This window comes from Malaclemys terrapin, chromosome 3 (genome assembly GCF_027887155.1).
Source record: "Malaclemys terrapin pileata isolate rMalTer1 chromosome 3, rMalTer1.hap1, whole genome shotgun sequence".
In the NCBI taxonomy this organism is placed as follows: Eukaryota; Metazoa; Chordata; order Testudines; family Emydidae; genus Malaclemys; species Malaclemys terrapin.
The window spans coordinates 3,996,582-4,017,295 of record NC_071507.1 but is presented as its reverse complement, the minus strand read 5'-3'; the positions used below and the strand labels follow the sequence as shown (position 1 = coordinate 4,017,295).

At 39.5% G+C, this 20,714-nt stretch overlaps 1 protein-coding gene across 3 annotated transcripts in view; it reads left to right on the top strand.

Moving 5' to 3' along the window:
* The window catches only part of SOS1 (SOS Ras/Rac guanine nucleotide exchange factor 1), an 86,116-nt gene that overhangs the window by 21,578 nt on the left and 43,824 nt on the right, over window positions 1-20,714 (top strand). Inside the window, exons 3-8 of one of the 3 annotated variants that reach the window (XM_054022298.1) lie at window positions 2,893-3,024; window positions 5,059-5,223; window positions 7,550-7,759; window positions 9,762-9,905; window positions 10,766-10,876; window positions 10,970-11,068. In XM_054022298.1, coding sequence (XP_053878273.1) covers window positions 2,893-3,024; window positions 5,059-5,223; window positions 7,550-7,759; window positions 9,762-9,905; window positions 10,766-10,876; window positions 10,970-11,068 — 861 coding nt within the window. Of the gene's footprint in view, window positions 1-2,892; window positions 3,025-5,058; window positions 5,224-6,032; window positions 6,052-7,549; window positions 7,760-9,761; window positions 9,906-10,765; window positions 10,877-10,969; window positions 11,069-20,714 lie in introns of those variants that run through there. The other 2 variants (XM_054022299.1, XM_054022301.1) reach the window with 2 other exon arrangements.

The window sequence follows — 20,714 nt, the reverse complement described above, 5'->3', positions numbered from 1 at the left end:
CTGTTAATATGAGAGAGAAGTTTTCATGCTTACAAGTGTCTCTCTAATGAGGGATACAGTAGAACCTCAGAGTTACAAACACCTCAAGAATGAAGGTTGTTCATAACTCTGAAATGTTCCATAACATTTTGTTCAGAGTTATGATCTTTCAAAATTTTACAACTGAACATTGACTTAATACAGTTTTGAAACTTTACTATGCAGAAAAAAATGCAGCCTTTAACTCTCTTAATTGAAATGAAACAAGCACAGAAACAGTTTCCTTATCTTGTCAAATCTTTTTTTATTAAACTTGCCCTTTGTTTTTAGTAGTTTAACACAGTTCTGTACGGTATTTACTTTTGTTGTTGTTGTTGTTGCCTCTGCTGCCTGATTGTGTACATCTGTTTCCAAATGAGATGTGTGATAGGCTGGTCAGGTTGTAACTCTGGTGTTCATAACTCTGAGATTCTACTGTGCATGGCATTATGGAAGTGAAGTGCATGGGAGAAATATGGTACTTATGTGTCTGTCTGTCAGTGGCAGACCAAACGCTGGTTTTATGTTCCAGGTCCTTCCTAACATATCTAGTATTTTAATATCTAGTGTCAGTTTTGTGTGCCAGAGTAATACTGTATGTTGTATAGTGTGTATATCTGAATAAAATGTGTACACACCGTACACATTTCCCTGTTGGAATCCTTATTGAGCTCACCCATTGAGCCATGAAATACCATCACTAGCCCTCGCAGGAAGATATCACATGACATTTATAAAGCTGATACAGTAGCCTTTGACAGGTTTCAGAGTGGTAGCCGTGTTAGTCTGTATCAGCAAAAACAACAAGGGAGTCCTTGTGGCGCTTTATAGACTAACAAATTTATTTGGGCATATGCTTTTGTGGGCTAAAACCCACTTCATTAGATGCATGGAGTGGAAAATACAGAGGCAGGTATAATAAATACATAGCACATGAAAAAATGAGAGTTGCCTCAGTGGGGGATCAGTGCTGACAAGCCAATTCAATTAAGGTGGAAGTGGGCTCTTCTCAACAGTTCATAGATTATAGGACTGGAAGGGACCTCGAGAGGTCATCGAGTCCAGTCCCCTGCCCGCATGGCAGGACCAAATACTGTCTAGACCATCCCTGATAGACATTTATCTAACCTACTCTTAAATATCTCCAGAGACGGAGATTCCACAACCTCCCTAGGCAATTTGTTCCAGTGTTTAACCACCCTGACAGTTAGGAACTTTTTCCTAATGTCCAACCTAGACCTCCCTTGCTGCAGTTTAAACCCATTGTTTCTGGTTCTATCCTTAGAGGCTAAGGTGAACAAGTTCTCTCCCTCCTCCTTATGACACCCTTTTAGATACCTGAAAACTGCTATCATGTCCCCTCTCAGTCTTCTCTTTTCCAAACTAAACAAACCCAGTTCTTTCAGCCTTCCTTCATAGGTCATGTTCTCAAGACCTTTAATCATTCTTGTTGCTCTTCTTTGGACCCTTTCCAATTTCTCCACATCTTTTTTAAAATGCGGCGCCCAGAACTGGACACAATACTCCAGCTGAGGCCTAACCAGAGCAGAGTAGAGCGGAAGAATGACTTCTCGTGTCTTGCTCACAACACACCTGTTAATGCATCCCAGAATCATGTTTGCTTTTTTTGCAACAGCATCACACTGACTCATATTTAGCTTGTGGTCCAATATAACCCCTAGATCCCTTTCTGCCGTACTCCTTCCTAGACAGTCTTTTCCCATTCTGTATGTGTGAAATTGATTTTTCCTTCCTAAGTGGAGCACTTTGCATTTGTCTTTGTTAAACTTCATCCTGTTTAACTCAGACCATTTCTCCAATTTGTCCAGATCATTTTGAAAGGGGTTGACAAGAAGGGGTGAATAGTCCCTATGTGCAACCATTAAAGGGCGATCACCTAAGGAATCCTGAGTTCTATTCCAGGTTCTGATTCTGAACATTCCTCTGTCACCAAACAGCTGAGAGCCCCACTGGCAAAAATGTGTCTCATCTCTCCCTTGAGTGGCTGGCCTACATAGAGAGTGACTTCTGCTGCTTGCAGTCTCTTCGCTCAAGTGGCAAAAGTCTGTGGTGTAGATCTAACCTTATTGAACCCTGTTGGAGTTGATATAGTTTGACATGAAGAAATTTCTGATTTTTAGTTTGCTTTTTTAAAAACCTAGAAAATTATACATAAAAAACCTATGTTAATAGGACATTAAGGTTGCAAAGTCAACCACTCAACAATTTGGAAACACCAGACTTAAGCTTGCCCATGAATCTTAATTTGGCTCCCTAGTTGTGTGTGTATAATTATGGTCTTTAATTACATGATGACAAACTATTTTTTTCCACAGGACCACTGCCTTACTCAGTGCACAGGATGGACTGTGCTCACAGAGAACAGCTACTCAGTATTTTATTTTAACCTTTTATTATGCAACGTGTGGCTCCGTGTCTTAGTCACTGCACACTATTCAAACCCTGCTTTGAAGACAGAATTATTAATTTCCTTGAGATCTTTTCTATGGCACTCATCACTGTAGTATCTGAGGGCTTCACATACATTAATAAACTTAACTTCACAACACACCTGTGAGTGTTTCCTAATTGAGTGCTTAAGTTTGCAACCTTAATGTTCTTTGAGTTTAGTTTTTTGTATGCAACATATATTTAGTGTACAACATTTAGGGTATGTATCGCTGTACAGTTTTTAGTATAACTTTTTAGTTTCTATCTGTACATTAAAACATGGTTGCATCAAAATAAATTATTCCTTTTAAGGAATTGCTTTTAATCTGCAACAGTGAAGTCTCTATCTAAACAAGAATAGTACTTGCTGAATACATTCAGATTATTCACTGAGCCCTTAGTGCTTGTTTTCTGTCTCCTAAGGATCGTGTTCAAAAAAGTTTTCCCCATCCTATTGATAAGTGGGCAATAGCTGATGCCCAGTCTGCTATTGAAAAGAGGAAACGAAGAAATCCATTATCTCTCCCAGTAGAAAAAATCCATCCTTTGTTAAAAGTAAGTATTGAAATCATAATCGATTACCTTGCTACTTAAAATTAGGCAAACCTATCTTTTACAGAGCTATATAATGTTAAGGTTGACATTTTCATTCATTGTCTGTATATTGCCTGAAACGTAACCTAAAAGGAATAAAACAAATCTTATAAAGTATCTGGATTTTAGTGTGTGTCATGTATCATCATCATTGTAATATTTCTATTTCAGTTAATTGTATGCTTGTTGAATACATTTGGGACTATGATTATACTTCCCAGAAGTTTAAGTTCTTCGAGTGATTCTATATGTGTATTCCACCGGAAATTTCCCCCCCAATGATACCCATCTGGGCAGCTCAAACCGCTGGCACCAGTATAAAGGGCCTAGCCAACCCCGATTTCCCTTAGTTCCTCCTTACCTTACCTTCTGTGACAGTCGCTGGAATGGCTCTTCTTGCTTTTGCAAATACTCACAAGAGAACACAGACTACTGAATTTTATTGTAAATAGTTTAGTGTTTGTTCACTTAGGATTTTCCCCCATCTGAGGGTTTCAGTTAATTCCCGATGCCAAGGGATGCCTCAGTCACCAGGCTTCAAGCCCTGTGCTTCCTGAAATAAGGCTATTCCTGTGAGCGACCCACACTCAAGTTGCTTTGAGTGCCTTGGGGAAGCTCTTATTGGGGAGCGTTGCCAAATTTGCAGGGACTTTAAGCCTCGCACAAAGAAAGTGTGAAGCCAAGCTAAATTTTTTTACCATGGTTTTCCTAATTGTATTTATACCCCATCCAAGTTTTCTGTTCATGGCTGTAGTGGCCAGAATTAAAGATCTTTCAGTCTCTTCACAAAGAATTTCATCTTGGATAACTGTGAGCATCTGCGTTTGTTATCCTCTGACGGGTGTTTCACCACCGGGCAAGCTTCACAAGAACTCAGGCATCCTCAGTGGCATTCCTAGCGCAGATCCCCATGCTGGACATTTGTAAAGCAGCAACCTAGTTATCGGTGCACACTTTCTCCTCCCATTACACCATCACCCAGTAGTTTAGAAATTATGCCAAATTTGGGTGAGATGTACTGCAGTCTATGGGTACATAAACTCTGATCCCTCCACCTATTTAACTGCTTGACACTCACCAAGAATGAAATGCACATGGGCAGTCACTCAAAAGAAAAAAGACAGTTATTAACTTTTTTGTAACTCTTGTTCTATGAGATGTGTTGCACATGTCCGTTCTACAACTTGCCCTCCTACCCCTCTACATCGGATTTTCTGGATAGAAGGAACTGAGGGGGCTGAGGGTCAGCTGGGGCCCTTTACTGGCGCCAGCAGAGGGTGCTCATGCCCCACCAAATGAGTACCACTGAGGGGAAAATGTCTGGTGTTCTGCCTGGGGTGCACGCACATCAAGAGAGGAATGTACATGTGCAACACATCTTGAAAGGTTAGTAACAGTTTTTGAAAAAAAGAAACCCCTAAATACTTGTCTGTCAAAAATTGCAATAGTTTTATTCCAGCTGAGTAATAAAGAGAATTCAGTGCTTTTAGATTGTCAATTAGAACTGTACTGCATGTTTATGACAACTCTACCAAGCATTTAACATTTCAAAGTCAGTATGAACCATGCAGTGTTACCTGTGATATCACTAGTTTCAGAGTAGCAGCCGTGTTAGTCTGTATCCGCAAAAAGAACAGGAGTACTTGTGGCACCTTAGAGACTAACACATTTATTAGAGCATAAGCTTTTGTGGGCTACAGCATCCGAAGAAGTGGGCTGTAGCCCACAAAAGCTTATGCTCTAATAAATTTGCTAGTCTCTAAGATGCCACAAGTACTCCTGTTCTTTTTGTGATATCACTGTTATTCCTGTTATACACATAGCGAGAGAGATGTATTTTAGTATTGCTAGTACTAATGGTGGATAGATGTTGACTGTCTAATGACTGTTGCACTAAACATATGATTTCATAGGTTTATCCTAAAATACATAAATTAGTTATTTGACTGGTTGTATAACACATTTAATGATGCACTTTTTTTTTTTTACTTTTAGGAAGTTTTAGGTTATAAAATTGACCACCAAGTATCTGTTTACATAGTAGCAGTATTAGAATACATTTCTGCAGATATCTTAAAGCTGGTTGGGAATTACGTACGAAATATAAGACATTATGAAATTACAAAACAAGACATTAAAGTGGCAATGTGTGCTGATAAGGTAGGTGGCATAGTTCATAAGTGTCAAAGGAATGGATTTTTTGGGGGGGGGGGGGGCAGTATTAATTTTTTAACCAGATCTTGAATAGTGTCTCAAAATCTCCATGTTGAATATTATTCTTAGTTCTTAAATGTATAGTAATGTAGTATTTTGATATGCATCTTCCTATAGAAACCCCCCCAGCAGTACATGAACTTCTAAAATTATTGCTATTTTGAAACTAACAGTGATTTCAATGTAAAGCATTCCTAGGGATGGATTGGTGCAGAGTTTTATTTGGGACACTTCATGCAACCTCAGCATTCCCCAGTGCTCCAGAACACTGTCTTTCTGACTGTGGTCGATGAGCCAAATTCCTTTGGCTTGTTCTCAAGCATTGCTGCATTCTAGCTGCCTTGGACACCTAGTCTCAATCTTTTGACACATTAGAGGGCAAACAATCTGTATTTTTTCCCTTTCAAAAAAGCAAAACAAAAAACCCCACACAACTTGGAATCAGTCCCTCAAGAGAGGTCAGAGCCTCTAGTTTCATTGAAGTCCACGGAACCTTTTCTTGTGTCCCCTTCTCATTGTTTGCCCTGTCTGTTATTGGCATTACTTGTGTTAATCAGCAAATTGGGGGGTTTTGTTTCTTGTTGCTCCAGTGAATAGTCCCCTGTCTTGCTTCAGCCTTGTATTGACTGCGCCCTCTTCGCTTTCCTTTTAAGGCTAAGGAAGAAACAGATGGGGGAAGTACCTTGTGAGACCTTACTGACCGTTAAGACGCTTAGGGCATGTCATACTACAAGCTTAAGTTGACCTATGTTAGGTTGACTTACAACCACTGCAGTAAGTCCCCGGGGGGACAGCCAGGCTCTAGCTGGAGCCCCCCATCCTACCTGGAGTGACAGCCCAAGCTATGAACGCTTCCTTGTCAATTTCACAGCTCCAGCATGGAGCCCTGACATTGATAAGAATGACAGCCAGTGTAAGTAACCTGCAGTGTTTACACAGACATTGCTTCGCCCTAACTACACCAACATAAGCCCTGTGCCTCTCATGGGGGTGGAGTTATTATCTCGGGGTAGTAGAGCACTTACGTCGGGACAAGGCTGTAGTGTGTACGCTGACATAATTAGGTCAACATACGCTGTCTTATGTTGACCTTATTCTGGAGTGTAGACCAGAGCTTGGTAGTATAGGGCAGCTGTCTCCATCACCGCTGTTTGTAGATACACGTCTGTATGTGGATATTCAGCAGAAGTTTGGGTACCTGCCATATGATTGTGGTAATGATGCTGATTCCTTCGGTTCTTTCTCCTAATCTTCTGCCTCCTTCAGCTGTTGGTGGGACTAGCAAAATGCATTGGCCAAGAAACCGGCCTTAACAGGGTTTGGATTTAAGGGTGCCTCGTACACTACATCCGAAGAAGTGAGGTTTTTACTCACGAAAGCTTATGCCCAAATAAATCTGTTAGTCTTTAAGGTGCCACCAGACTCTTTGTTGTTCGTACACTACAGTCACACTTCTGAAGAGTTGCAACAACCCCATGCATAAACAGCAGAAACCTCCCAGGTTTCTTAAAGGCTCTGAAGCAAACATCCAACCTCCTGGTATTTGCTCTGAAGGAACAACCTACTAGAGGGGGACTTCTGTGGCTTTGCCTTACTCACCACATCAAACGCAGACATGGCCCATACAGTGTTTCCAGACTTAGCCCAGCCTTATCAGTTAACTCTGAGACATTATAAAGCTGTCAACACTTGCCTATGCTCTGTCATAGGTATGCATTAGTCCAGTATTCCCTCAAGTACCTTCACATTCCTTGTAGGCTGTCCCTTTATGTAATGTAATCCTTACCTTCTGTCCATAAGCATCTTAAGTATGATCAGTCTCAAATAATATAAGCTATATTTCCTTCTTTCTGCTTCCTCCGAACCCCATATGGAGGACAGACAAATTAACCAAATTGCATATTTCCAAGCATTTGTCCACGTGGATCCCACTTGTAGGTGTGTGCACCTCATGTGCATGAACCTGGCCCCCTTCTTCCGTATGGGATACCAAGTGTAAAACAACCAAAACTGCCAGTCAGTTCTTTCTTGTAGCTCTGAGTTAGAATTAGGATGATACATAGTTAGTTTTTTGAATTGCTGCTTCTTAATTCAATTTCCTTTTTACCAAATATATTTAACCAATCTTAAGACAACATACAAAGCCTCCCATTAATAGTATTCAACTAGATCTTTTATAACAACTTATTTCCCCTCCCGTCAGTAACTTTTGTATCTAATTTTTGTGTATATTTAAGGAAACCGCTAACTTTCTCCGATTTCATTTACACAGGTGTTGATGGATATGTTCCATCAAGATGTAGAAGATATAAGTGCACTAACTTTATCTGATGAGGAACCCTCCACCTCAGGGGAACAAACCTATTATGATCTAGTCAAGTCATTTATGGCAGAGGTTCGACAGTACATAAGGGAACTAAATCTCATTATAAAAGTTTTTAGAGAGCCTTTTGTCTCCAACTCCAAATTGTTTTCAGCTCATGTAAGTATTATATAGATGTTACAACTGATGCATATCAAACTTATGTTTGCATTAATATAGGTGAGAATTTCTGGGACCTAACTTTTGTCTAGTGTAACATTCCTATAGTATAGGAAGAACTATCAGAAAGCCATTTCTCAACACTTGTTGCTCCAGCCCAGAACTGTTGGTGAACAAACAAAATACAGTAGCAAATGTTCTTATTTTGATGCTGCCGCTCACCTACAAAGGCAGCTCTGAAAGAACAGGCTGAGAAAAGGAGTGTGTGCATGCACACATGGTGTAAGGATTGAAATGTAGATAAGAAAGGAGAGGCAGCATAGGAACGTATTATAGCTCATCCTGAAATAAATGATAAGGGATTAGGAGGATGTTTTCCTCCCTCCCAGCCCAGAAGTCTAGAACCCAGAATATAGAATTGTAGAGCAGGGTGGGCTGAGTGTCCTATACCATGCCTCATTATATTCCCCTTGCACTTCTCTGGCATCCTAGAAAGCCAATTTAGTGCATTGGGAACTATTGTACTGACATTATGGGGGTTGAAGGAAGTTTCTCCTGTACCATTTCTCAACCCACTTGTACCGCTATAGACTGCATTTTAAAAAGCAAAAACAACAACATTGAAATGCATATTAAGACCTATCACTATGTAGGTGCTGAAGTGCCTTGAAAATATAAACAGGGGCAGTATTGTGGAGATATTCAAGGACTTAAAATTGGGACCCCGGGTCACTTACTCTGCCACTGGGTTGTGTGACGTTCTGCAAGTAACTTAACCTTTGTTCCTCAGGTTCCTTTTATATTTATATATATTTTTAAGTGTGTGGGAAAGAATAAAAATATTTATTGATCTTTGTAAGTAGAAGGGGAAAGTGTTTGTTTGTAAAACACTTAAGAGCCTCTTATGAAAGATTCTACATAAATGCAAAGATTTAAGACCGTTGAGGATGATCAAAACTTATGCTTCAGGTCATAAACTGACCATGTTTGAGGAACCAGAAGAATATTCTTCCTCTTTGTTTGGCATTGCATAATTAAATAAAATTGCATCATTGGCTAAATGCATTACTGGGTAGAAGTTTGAGGTGTGCAGAGTTTGCAGTTTTTTTGGACAGCAAGTGCTGCCTGTTTTTGCAATTTTGTATTACATAGACCAGTAGTCTGTCCTGGTATGGGAATTGGAATTTCTGTTTTCCTGTCAGTGCCATGCACTTTCTTAGCTACATGAGATCTCTCTCTGCATGCTAGAGCTTTATGTAGTTGAACTGTCTTTCTGCTTCCGCTAAATCTTTCCTCCACCCATTCTTTCTATAAGGGTACTGAGCTGTAGGGTGAAATTCTGACTCCACTGAAGTCAGTGGCAGTTCTGCCATTGACTTCATTGGGGCCAGGATTTTACTCCTAGTGTACAAAGTTGGGTATGTGCAGTAGATCCTGAGCTGCTGAAAACTGGATTACTTAAGAGTAAAAAAGCTGAAAAGTTTGGGTCACCTCTCCCCAGGTTCATCTTTATTCTCTGCTAGACTTTGGGTTTCACCAGTGGGTTCAGAACACAAATTGGGCAATTGCATGGTATTATGATTTGTGTGTAATACTGTGTATGCTGCATAGCGCAGGTTAACATGTGGGTCATTACTATTCTTAATTCAAATTTTGAAATGGAAACCAAAAGGCAACACTTGTGGGAAACACTAAAGAGTTTGATTCTATGAAAGAAATAGCCGTATTTGCTAACTTCAGGTTAAGATGAGTAACTTAAGTTCTCTGTTTCATGTTTGGAAGAAAAATAATGGGAGAAGAGTCAGTAATTAATCACCTGTCCGTTACCTACAATATGTATAACCTTGCTTTAGCTGAGAAACTAATCAGTGTTTGTTTGTTCAATATCATAACTGATTAAGTAGCTTGCTTTGTGTGCCATATATTTTGTCTTACGGATTTAATTTCTCTTTCTTATTCACCATTGATATTTATTGTCTGATAGTTCCATTTCTTCCTTCAGGATGTGGAAAATATATTTAGTCGTATATCAGATATTCACGAACTTAGTGTGAAGCTATTGGGCCACATTGAAGACACCGTAGAAATGACGGATGAAGGCAGTCCCCACCCTTTAGTAGGCAGTTGTTTTGAAGACCTAGCAGAGGTAAGTAAGAACAGTAAAGTTTGTTTTTATAATATATATTTTATTTTTGTTATACACCTTGTATGTCCTAAATAACTGGAGTAATTGGGGAAAAAAATGTTTTTTGGTAGTTCAGTATGTCTTTGTTTCAACTGTCTTGGCTGCCTACATTGACATCTACTTTCTTCAAAGAAACAGTCATCACAGGGCAGATTTTCCCAGGCGCTCAAGATTTAACCTGCTGACCTACCCTTGATTCTGAGACTGCAGACTAGTTCGTGTCACAAAAAGGCTGTGGGACCAGTTTCTTCCACTCATAATTCCAAAGTGTGTGTTGGCAGTTTTTGGAGGGGGGGGGAGGTTCCCTGCTAAGGGATTTGCCCCTTGGTTGCACAGGTCTTTGGGACATTTTTGAAGGGCTTTGACCATTTGAGCTGCATGAGCATCCCCTCATGCCACCATATTTTCAGGCCCAGAGACTATATAAGGGAAGAGTGGCACCCAACTATCCGAATTCCTCCTTATTGCCAGTGCATACAGGTGGAGGGACAAGGTGCTGGCAGAAATGAAATGAACAAGAGCTTTAAGGTTTAGAAGTATCAAACTTGGCCTTTAGAGACTGAAATCAAAATGGGTTTGTCTGAGACCCTGTTTCTGCAAAGACTTGAGCATGAGTTTTACTTTACACACTGATAACTAAATGCATGAGGTTAAGCATGTGCCTAAATCTTCTCAGGATTGGGGCCTACATTTTTATAAATTGCTTACTGATAAAATTATAGGTAAAGTTTTCTCCTGTGTAATATACTTCATATTTTTACCAATAACATGAAACTTTGATACTAACCTATTTTAAAAATTTACTTTGTATTTCTTCTTAGGAACTGGCATTTGATCCATATGAATCATACGCTCAAGATATTTTGCGACCTGCTTTTCATGATCACTTTCTTAGTCAGTTATCAAAGCCTGGAGCAGCATTCTATTTACAGGTACAATATCTTTTTTTAATGTTTTTAAGAATATGCCATTGTGTTACAACAACACATCTATTGTTTTAAGATTAAGACCATTTTTGTTTCCAGTCAATAGGAGAAGGTTTTAAAGAAGCTGTTCAATATGTTCTACCAAGGCTGCTGCTTGCTCCCGTTTATCACTGTCTTCACTATTTTGAACTTTTAAAGGTAAGTAAAAAATGATATTGCTCATCTAAAATGTTTGGTTTCATATTAGTATTTCTCAATTTTAGTTATATCAGAACTATCTATGTTCTCAGTAAGGCATCTTAGTAGACTAACAGAATTTTTTAATAATAGAAATGGAATGATGAATTTGGTGTAATGAAATGTAAATTCTGTGCCATTGTAGATTTGTGTATGTAACGAATACGAGTCCATATTTTTATCTATATTGTGTAGCAACGAACATCTGGGGTTTTTTTTGTATTGAGTAATATTGTAATGATATTCTTTTGGTGTATTGAAAATGGATCCCTCAAATAGAAAAAGGAATTTTACTTCCTAGTTATTTTGTTTATATTTTAGGAATAAAGCTAAGCCTGGGTGAACAGTGTAAGACAGGGTAATGATCAGTGAAAATGTGGCTGCATTTCTTAACTGGAAAACCTGAAAAAAAATACATGTATATCTGGAGTTTTCTAAAGTTGATGAAATTTTTTTTTTTAAAGTAATTGTAACTCTGGTTTCTGGGTGAGAACAGAACTCCAGTGAAATTCTCTTTCAACGTTAACTTTTTTTGCTCCTTTGAGTAGCCTCTGCACATTCTCACTCATGGTATGTACTGATGATGCAGCTTGGATCCTGAGGTGTATTGTCAGTGCATCCAGACTGCACTGTTGGTGTATCCCATAAGTGGGAATGTGCAGCATTCATCTTGTAGAATTTAGTTTACAGGTGAGTCATCTTCATTAATCAGGTTTTTTCCTGGGTGTTTTGTGTGATGTGATGGACTATCAGTGGTTGAATTGTAAAGATCTTATAATTTTAAAGTACTGTAACTGAACAGTACAAAGTAAAGGGGCCAAGTCTTTTGATTTAACAAATCAGACATCTTTATTAAACAATAATCTTTAACAAATAGAATACTTTGCTTAAGTTGTTTCTCCCAAAATTAAATTTTACTTTAGAGGGAATTTTTAGAGCTGGGGGGGGAGGGGAATTGCTCTCTCAGAAAAAAAAAAAATGACATCCTGGAGAAATTCAAATGAGAATGGAAAAAATCCTCCGTCTCTTGGTTGGCAACAACATATTGTGTTCTGGAAGCTCAGTGTCAAAAGATTTGAGTTGCTTATAATTTTGGTTATACATGACAATATTCTAACTCAAATTTTTATGGGGGGTGGGGGGAGGTCACATCAAATAGTTTCTTTATTAAAACATGAAACCGAATGAAGACCCAGCATTTTTATATACACTTAACTGTAAAGAACACTGAATTATCGGAAATATAAAAGATTATATTACACAAATTAGAGTCCAGGATTGCAATGGTTGCAGACAAATTAGTCTCAGTAACGAAAAGTCTGATTGCCACAAATAGTGTTTCATGTTCATATCTTCTTTTAGCCACAGATGTCAACTAGTACAAGTGATACTTTACATAATGAACAACATTTATTTTTCATAATTCTCATAGAGCATTTAAGCAAATTGCACTAGCAATGTCTTGAGGCTATATTGCATCTTTTATGGAATACCTGTGCTTTGGTTTTAAACATCCATCTGCCAGTTTGACTTCTGTGTGATTTGAAGATAGCTGTTGAAAAGAATCTCCTGCAATTTCTTGTTGAATATATAGATGAGCAAAAAAAAAAAAACATAACTTGTACACAGTGACAGTTATAGTTCAAAGCACAGGTGCATTACAGTTATCACATTTAAAAAAAACTGAAGAGAATTGAAATCTGATGGACAGTACATCAGGAATATACAAATATTATCCATTCTTCTTCAAGTGATTGCTCATGTCATTCAACTTAGGCGTGTGTGTGCTCGTCACATGCACTGGTGCTGGAAGTTTTCCCCTCAGCAGTATCTATAGGGGACCGACTGCAGCGCCCTCTGGAGTGGTGCGTACATGCTGCGATATATAGGACACTGCCGGTTCTCTCTCTTCCCCCCAACACCACCACACACACACACACACACCCTCGGTCCTTCTTGCCGCCAGTGATGGTGCTGGAACTGATGCTGCTTCAGTTAGAGCTGTAGCTGCTCGTTCATACGAACTAGTTATTTCCTGTTTATACTGTATATAGTTTTTTTTAATGTTTATAAATCCCTTAGCTATAGTTAGAGACTTTGTAGGTTCCGAACGGGACTTTGTCTCAGGACGGGGCATGCCCCGATCCCCGGGCTTTAAGCTCTGTGATCGCTGCAAGAGGCCCATGCCCATTAGTGATCTACATAGCAGTTATCTGTGTTGCTTGGGCAAAGGATGTATTAGTGAGAAGTGCAAAATTTGCAAGTCCTTCAAGCCAAGAACTAAGAAGGAGCGTGATATCCATTTAAGAGCGCTTCTTATGGAGTCGACCAGCACCCCGGCACTGGAGCAATGCTCTGACTTGGCACCGAGTATCGTGACCTTGCTGCGTAGCACCCCACCGGGACCGTCCACTAGCCAGTACCAGTCCCCATCCATGGCTCCCACCACGAAGCCAAAGAAGTCGGGACGAGGCTGGTCTCCATCCTCCCGCAAGGGAAAGGATAAGACTGGGTGTGAGCAGTCTTCACCCACATTGGGATCTTGGGTCCAAGCTCTGGGGGAGCGATGTAGCAGGCTCACAAGCCCGCCCTTTGAGCCTTTGCTCTCGTATTCCCTGTCTCACCATCATGGAAGGTAGCTTTTCTAGTGGCAGTGACATCGGCAAGGCAAGCCGCCAAGCTGCAAGGGGAGTTGTGGGTGTGTGGGAAAGGTACAAGAATCAATTGTTTGTGAAGAATTCCTGTTTGCTGTAAGTAGTTAATATAAAATTAAAGGAGACAGAGTTGGCTTGTATTCATGTGAATGGTGCTATAAAAGGTGGAGCTGCATAATACTGTCCATAAACAGTTCTGTCATGTTGTCAAAAGAAACGGTTTATAAGATTTATAGATGTAGGGTACCATATCGCTGTCTTGGTTAGGGTAGATGCATAATACTTTTGTACTGCTAGTTGTCTTTTTGTAAGATAACTTTTAGGAAAACTCACCTGAAAATTTCCTTTTGCTTAGAGCAATTTGCAAATCTTCCCTGCACAGAAGACCACAATATGTGAAAGAGTAGTATGTATAGTCTCTGAGATAAGTATCTCTCTATCATGCATTCTAAAGCTTCAGTAACTTCAATTGGTTTAAGTTCCAATGTATATAATACTGCAAGTGTTCTGATACAGGGAGTGCAATATTGGACATTCCTTGCCTGAAAAAAAATCTTGCTAATCTCTATTAGTAATGTGTGTAAACTTAAGTTTTGTGACTTGATGGGAATTGCTGTGTTTTCGCAAATATCTGTAGTTGTTGGAATTTTACATGTACCTGTGTAATTGGTTGATTGTCCGGTATACTCTCAATTCACAATCACTTCAGTTGATCTCTTCTAGTATCACTAGAAATGAAGGACAGATCCCAAAGATCCATTCCCAAAGCCTTGTTTAATATCTGAATTTCATCTTAAAATGATTCTCCAGTCTTTGCAGAGTTGTAACTTAGTTTTTAGTCAATGTGGAAACATCATCTTAATTTCAAATAATTTTTTCCTGAATCTCTTGCACTGTCTTAAGTTGTGTTTAAATCCTTGTGATGCAACAAGGGCATCAAAGGTAGGAATGTTACTTTTTTCCTTTTCCAGAATGAAAATATTAAATTTATTACATGCTGCTGGAGCTCTGCTGGCATACAACTATGGAATTGTATCAGTTACACTATTTGTATATTTATGCTGCGCCCATACAACTATCTGTTATATAGGGAAGGGAATGATTCTGGTTTTAATTTGGAAATGGCTGAGGAATCAATGCTGACAATCGGTGCTGAAAAATTTTACAGAATTCTGTCTCTCTAGATCATCATTTTAATGGTCGTGACATTGTGATGAAAGTTTGTCCATAAGCTCTTGCATTCAATATAACACTGTCATTGTTAGGTCATTAGTTTGTAAGGAGGTAGAAGCTACGATAGTGTTTGTTGCCTCTTTTAAATAAATATGTCAAGGCTTCATGCCTAATTCTCATGATTTATGTACAACATATTTCTTGAAACTTGTTGCTGGGGTTTTCTTTACATCAGGTAATTTATATCGTCTATCTTGCTGCTTTCTGTATGTTTATAGGCTCTTACGCATATTATTATATTTCAAAATAAAAATACTTAGATGACATTTTTATATACACACACGTAATATAAAAATACTTAAATACTAATTGGAGGGGAGAATGGATTTCCACTTACTACCTATTAATAAGAGAATGGAGTAAAGAAGTAAAATAACTAACTATACAACAGACACAGGATAGTCTGTCAGGAAATAAAGAGCGGATATATCCGGAAATAAAGTATATGCAGTGGATGTACTTCGGTATTGGCTTTGAATGTTATTAGATCAGTGTAAATTTGTTGTTGTGAATTGAAGTAATATGCCTTCAATGATTATTGCAATAATCCAATAATTCTCTTGATTAAAATGTAATCTATTTAATATTTAATCTGAAACTGACAGTTCACGTTAACTTTCTATATTGAAATTCAACTTTCTATCTCTGTAGAGCAGGGGTGGCCAACCTCCGAAGGCACATGCGGCTCTTCAGAAGTTAATATGTGGCTCCTTGTATAGGCACCAACTCTGGGGCTGGAGCTACAGGTGCCAATTTTCCAATGGGCCATGGGGTTTTCACTGCTCAACCCCTGGCTCTGCCACAGGCCCTGCCCCCACTTCACCCCCCCTCCCAAAGCCTGCTGTGCCCTCCCTCTCCCTCCCAGAGTCTCCTGTATGCCACAAAACAGCTGGAGGTGCGGGGATGAAGGGGGAGGTGCTGATCGGCGGCTCTTTGGCAATGCACATTGGTAAATTCTGTCTCCTTCTCAGGCTCAGGTTGGCCACCCTGGTATAGAGTCTACTATACTCACTGGTAAGAGTACAGGGGAGTCGCATCTTACGCTGGGGTTAGGTTCTGAAGTCAGTGTGTAAGGTGAAAATCGCGTATAGTCAAATGCTCATCAAGTGGAATGGCAGGCGGAATTGCCCGCACTACAGGTACAGTATTAAAATTGTTGATTTTCTCTCTTTTTGTTTTGTTTTGCTGAGTGTGTATAGTTAAAACGGCGCAAGTTAAATGCACCTATGATGCGACTCCACTGTACAAAGGACATTGTTTCAGAGAGCATTTGTAACATGTCCTTTTGTCTAGTCACATTGTGGAAAGCAAAATGCTGGTAGTGGTAAATGTGGCAGGTGCTGAAAAGGATAGTTTTGTTTGTTTTTGTTTTTGTGGTTTTTTTTTTCAGGTTCTTAGCAAACTAAAATGGGCCAGAATTGGCTGCTTGTCAGAACTTGAATTTCTTTCCCATGGTGTCTTATTCTGGAAGATCACCTCAATTGTTGTATAATTCTAGTAAGATTTCTTAATATGTTTAAGTAAACAGTACAAAAAAGATTGAGTGAATTATGTTTGCAGTATTGTGAAGAATACAAAACTTAGTACTGTGATAAGCCTGAAAAATCACCGAAGGAATGTGTACACTACAAACACTACAGTGGCATAGCTAGATACTTACTACATTGATGGAAGGATGTGGGTGTGTTTTTGTTTTGTTTTTTTTTGTTTTTGGTTTTTTGCGATATTATATGCACCCCTTTGAGAGGCAGTGGCTAAGTCAATAGAAGAATTCTTCTGTCAACCTAGATGTATCTACAGTGGGGCTTAGCTTGACCTAACTGTATTGCCCAGGGCACAAAATTTTTCACAGCCCCAGGCAATGTCAATCTAGGTTGATCTAATTTTTAGGTGTAGACCAGACCGAAGTTATTACAGGGGGAATTGGTAATGAACCTTATGCTTACATTGCCTAACACTTTCCTCTATAAAGAACTCTCAAGACCTTTCTATTGTTTGAGGTGAACTTTTGATGTTTGACATGAGGGCATGCCATTAGGCTAGGGAAGTGCCTTTTCTTTGTCCCATGAAATTGTGTTCAGCTTTTGCTGGGTTACAGGCTGTGTAGAAAATGCCTTCTTTTGCTTGCGTTCCTCAGGAAAATGTTGGCAGCATGCTCGTAGCTCAAGCCAGGCTCATGCTGTTGCTGCTATTACAACAGCAGACGTACTGGGAACTCCTAGGAGCTGTTAAAGCAGCTGGAGAGGGGAAGGTGAAGAGCTGAGGTCCCCATACCTGGACATGGCTCATGGTCCCAGTGTCCCATGAGGTGGGAACCAGGCTGGGCTCTGCCTTCCCCCTCACCCACCCACAGATTCAGCAAACATCCCCAGTGACCCACTTCCTGGGTCCTTTTCTAGGGGCACCGTGAGCAGCAGGAGCTCCCTCAATTTCAGGGGGATGGGAAAGCCAGACCAGCTGGGCTAGCCCTTCAACCACTCCCCAAGCAGGTAGATCCACCCTGAATAACCACCTTTTGCTGCTGCATGTTAATGAAGTTAATTCTGTAGCTCAAGGGGTTGCAGTCTGTGCTTCACTGCTGAAAGGCTCAGGGTTAAACACTGCATGATAGGGGCTTGTTACAGTTGCACACAAAAACAAATTATATTACCTTTTTCCTTCTTAACTAAAAACTTAGGAAATTATGTAGGGAAAAAAACCTAAATTAAAGATAATTATTTAGATTGCAAAGTCAAGCACTTGAAAGTTAGGAAATGTCAGCTTTGGTTGCCTGTGCAACCTTAATTTGACCCCTTGTGCATATGCATTATGGTAGTCTTTATCTGCATGATCATATGCTATCTTTTCCACAGTACTCTGCTTCGTTCAGTGCACAGGAAAGATGCACAAGAGAGGCAGAACTTAGCTTGCACAGACAACCCTAAATCTAGTATTTCCTAATTTACGGATGCTTGACTGGAAACCTAAGTGTTCTTTTAACGTAGCTTGTTTGTTTTTATGTATGTATATAATAAAAATGTACATTTAGCTTCTAATACGTGGAATGTCCTGTTATCAGAATGGTTTCTCCCATCACCCCAACTACAGCAGCATGACAGGGCTGTATAACACTCTTTTGAATTTACAGAAAATGTGGCTCTGCTAACATTTTAAATGGTCTCCCCAATGAAGACATCTGGAAAGATATAATCAACTTAGAAATAGGAGTAATCTAGCAGGTCATACACGTTGCTTCTATTGGCTGAGCTCATTGCACAACCCAGGTGTCATAAACATACAGCTAAGGGTAGCGTAAAATCCCTCCTTTACCTGTAAGGGGTTAAGATGCTCAAATAATCTGGTTGGCACCTGACCAAAAGGACCAATAAGAGAAGAAGATACTTTCAAATCTGTGGGGGAAGGTTTTGTTTGTGCTGTCTTTGTCGTTCTCTCTTGGACAGAGAGATATCAGGGCAGGAAAAAAAAAACCTCCTAAAACCCTACCTGAAGTAAGCATCTAAGATTACAAAAATTGTAAGTAATAGCAAGGAAATGCATCAGATTATCTTTTGTTTTAGCTTGTGAATTTTCCCTATGCTAAGAGATCATTTTATTCCTGTTTTTTAACTGGGAAGCAGAATCAGAGGGGAATCCTCTGGGTTTTAAATCTTTTTATTTACTCTGTAAAGTTATCTTCCATCCTGATTTTGCAGATGTGATTTTTACTTTTTTTTTTTTTTTTTTTTTTTTTTTTTTTTTAATAAAATTCTTTTAAGAACCTGATTGATTTTCAGTGTCCTAAAAACCAGGAATTTGGTCTGTGCTCACGTTAACCTAGCGGTTGGTATATTATTCTCAAACCACCACACCCCCCCCCCCAGAAAGGGGGTGAAGGGGAAGATAGGGCTCCAAGTGGCCCCTCCCTGAATGTTTGTTTAAATCACCTGGTGGTGGCAGCAATACCGTCCAAGGAAAGGAATTTGTGCCTTGGGGAAGTTTTAACCTAAGCTGGTGGAATATAAGCTTAGGGGGTCTTTCATGTGGGTCCCCACATCTGTACCCTAGAGTTCAGAGTGGGGAGGGAACCCTGACACCAGGGGCTCCTTGAATCCCTCCACATCCTCCTTCCCCCAACAAGGTTTCCACAGCCCGCATCTCCTCTATGCCAAGGGGTCTGTGGTCCCCTTTCCCCTCATGCCAGTTCCACCATTCTCTTCCTGCCCCCCCATGCCAAGGGTTCTGTGTGCTCCCATTCCCCCCCACCATTCTTATTCATTCTTATTCTCCTTTATCTGTTTCTTTTTTCTCTTTCAGGGTTGTCAACATTTTTAAACTGTATTGGGAGGATGGGCAGAGCTAAGGTGAGGGTTATTGTAAAACTGGAAGGTGATAATGGCTGCCATCAACTGGTTCTTTGCTCCTATAGACAGTTATAGAGGTGGCTGAAGCTGGTAGTTCTGCAAACCCATTCTGTGTCTCCCATTTCCCCCTTTGGCTTTTCCAGTTGTCACCAAAATTAATAGGGTTTTGCCTGTTAATGTTTGGTACACTCCCTGAAAATGTTGGAATTGATTGGACGCGGCATTCAGAAGTTACCATGTAACACATCCAAATGCAGAAATACCATCAAGTTGAGTGCAAGGCCTCACAACTCTGCCAATAAAATTCAGACTCCATGCTGAATTATGTTGAAGCTGTTAAGGTGAATTTTATTACAAATTGGAATTATATAAGAAAAAGGAAAGACTGTTTTAAATCAACATTACTTTACTGTGATGGAGAATTCTTGGGAAGAAAATGGATGTCCTCAATCCCAAATGTGAAAGCAAATAGGTAAATATTTTTTGTAATATTTCAAATATAGATGAAACAATGCATGTTACCAGTCTAGTTAATGAAAAATTGTAAAATAAAATGTTCACCTATATTCTGCAGTGCTGCTCCATCTGAGGAGGAAAAAACTGGATGACTCCGAGGAGGAGGAGAGGACTCACAAGAGCATGGAGGGCCAAGGAAGAGAACTGGTGCAGGCTTCTACATTTGTTCCAGAAAGATAATGCAGCTGCTGTGGAAGAGAAAGCAGCAAGTGTGGAAGGAAATGATGAATCCGAAGTTAGGCAGGAAGGTGTAAAGAAGATGGATTTTATTATTTACAGGAGCTTCTCCAAATGTGCAAGTGGCAACATATGCAGCTCCTCAGTGGTGGACTCTTGCACATACAAAATCTGTACGAAGACTCTGCTCGTAGCCTTTTGAATCTACTGCAGACTAACAGTTTTTGTAGATGGTTCAAGAGTCACTTTTACTGCCAAAGTTGACTGATATATTTGCAAACAATGCTATTTTCATCTGTTTCTTGTAGGGTTAGATTACATCTGTATGTGTTGAAATAGTAATTTTTTTAAAGTACATATTTTGGCACCTGTTTGGATATTTAAACAGTAATATTTGAATATACCTTTTAGTTTAAGAAATTATAAATGTTTAATAAAATTGAATTATGCATCTAATTGAGTTTTTTTCAATTTCTAATGTGGGGAAAATCCTTCATTCTGAAGTAGCAGCAGTTTAAAAAAATACAAGAGTTCCTGGAATATGGGTTCTTCCAACAGTGGGGGTCACAACCATTTTTTTAAATTTTTTTTTATAGCTAGATGAGAGAGGGGTGTCTGGAAATGTTGTTGTTACATTGGACAATGGTATGGAAAAAATTTTGAGAATTGTTCACCTAGCCAACATCA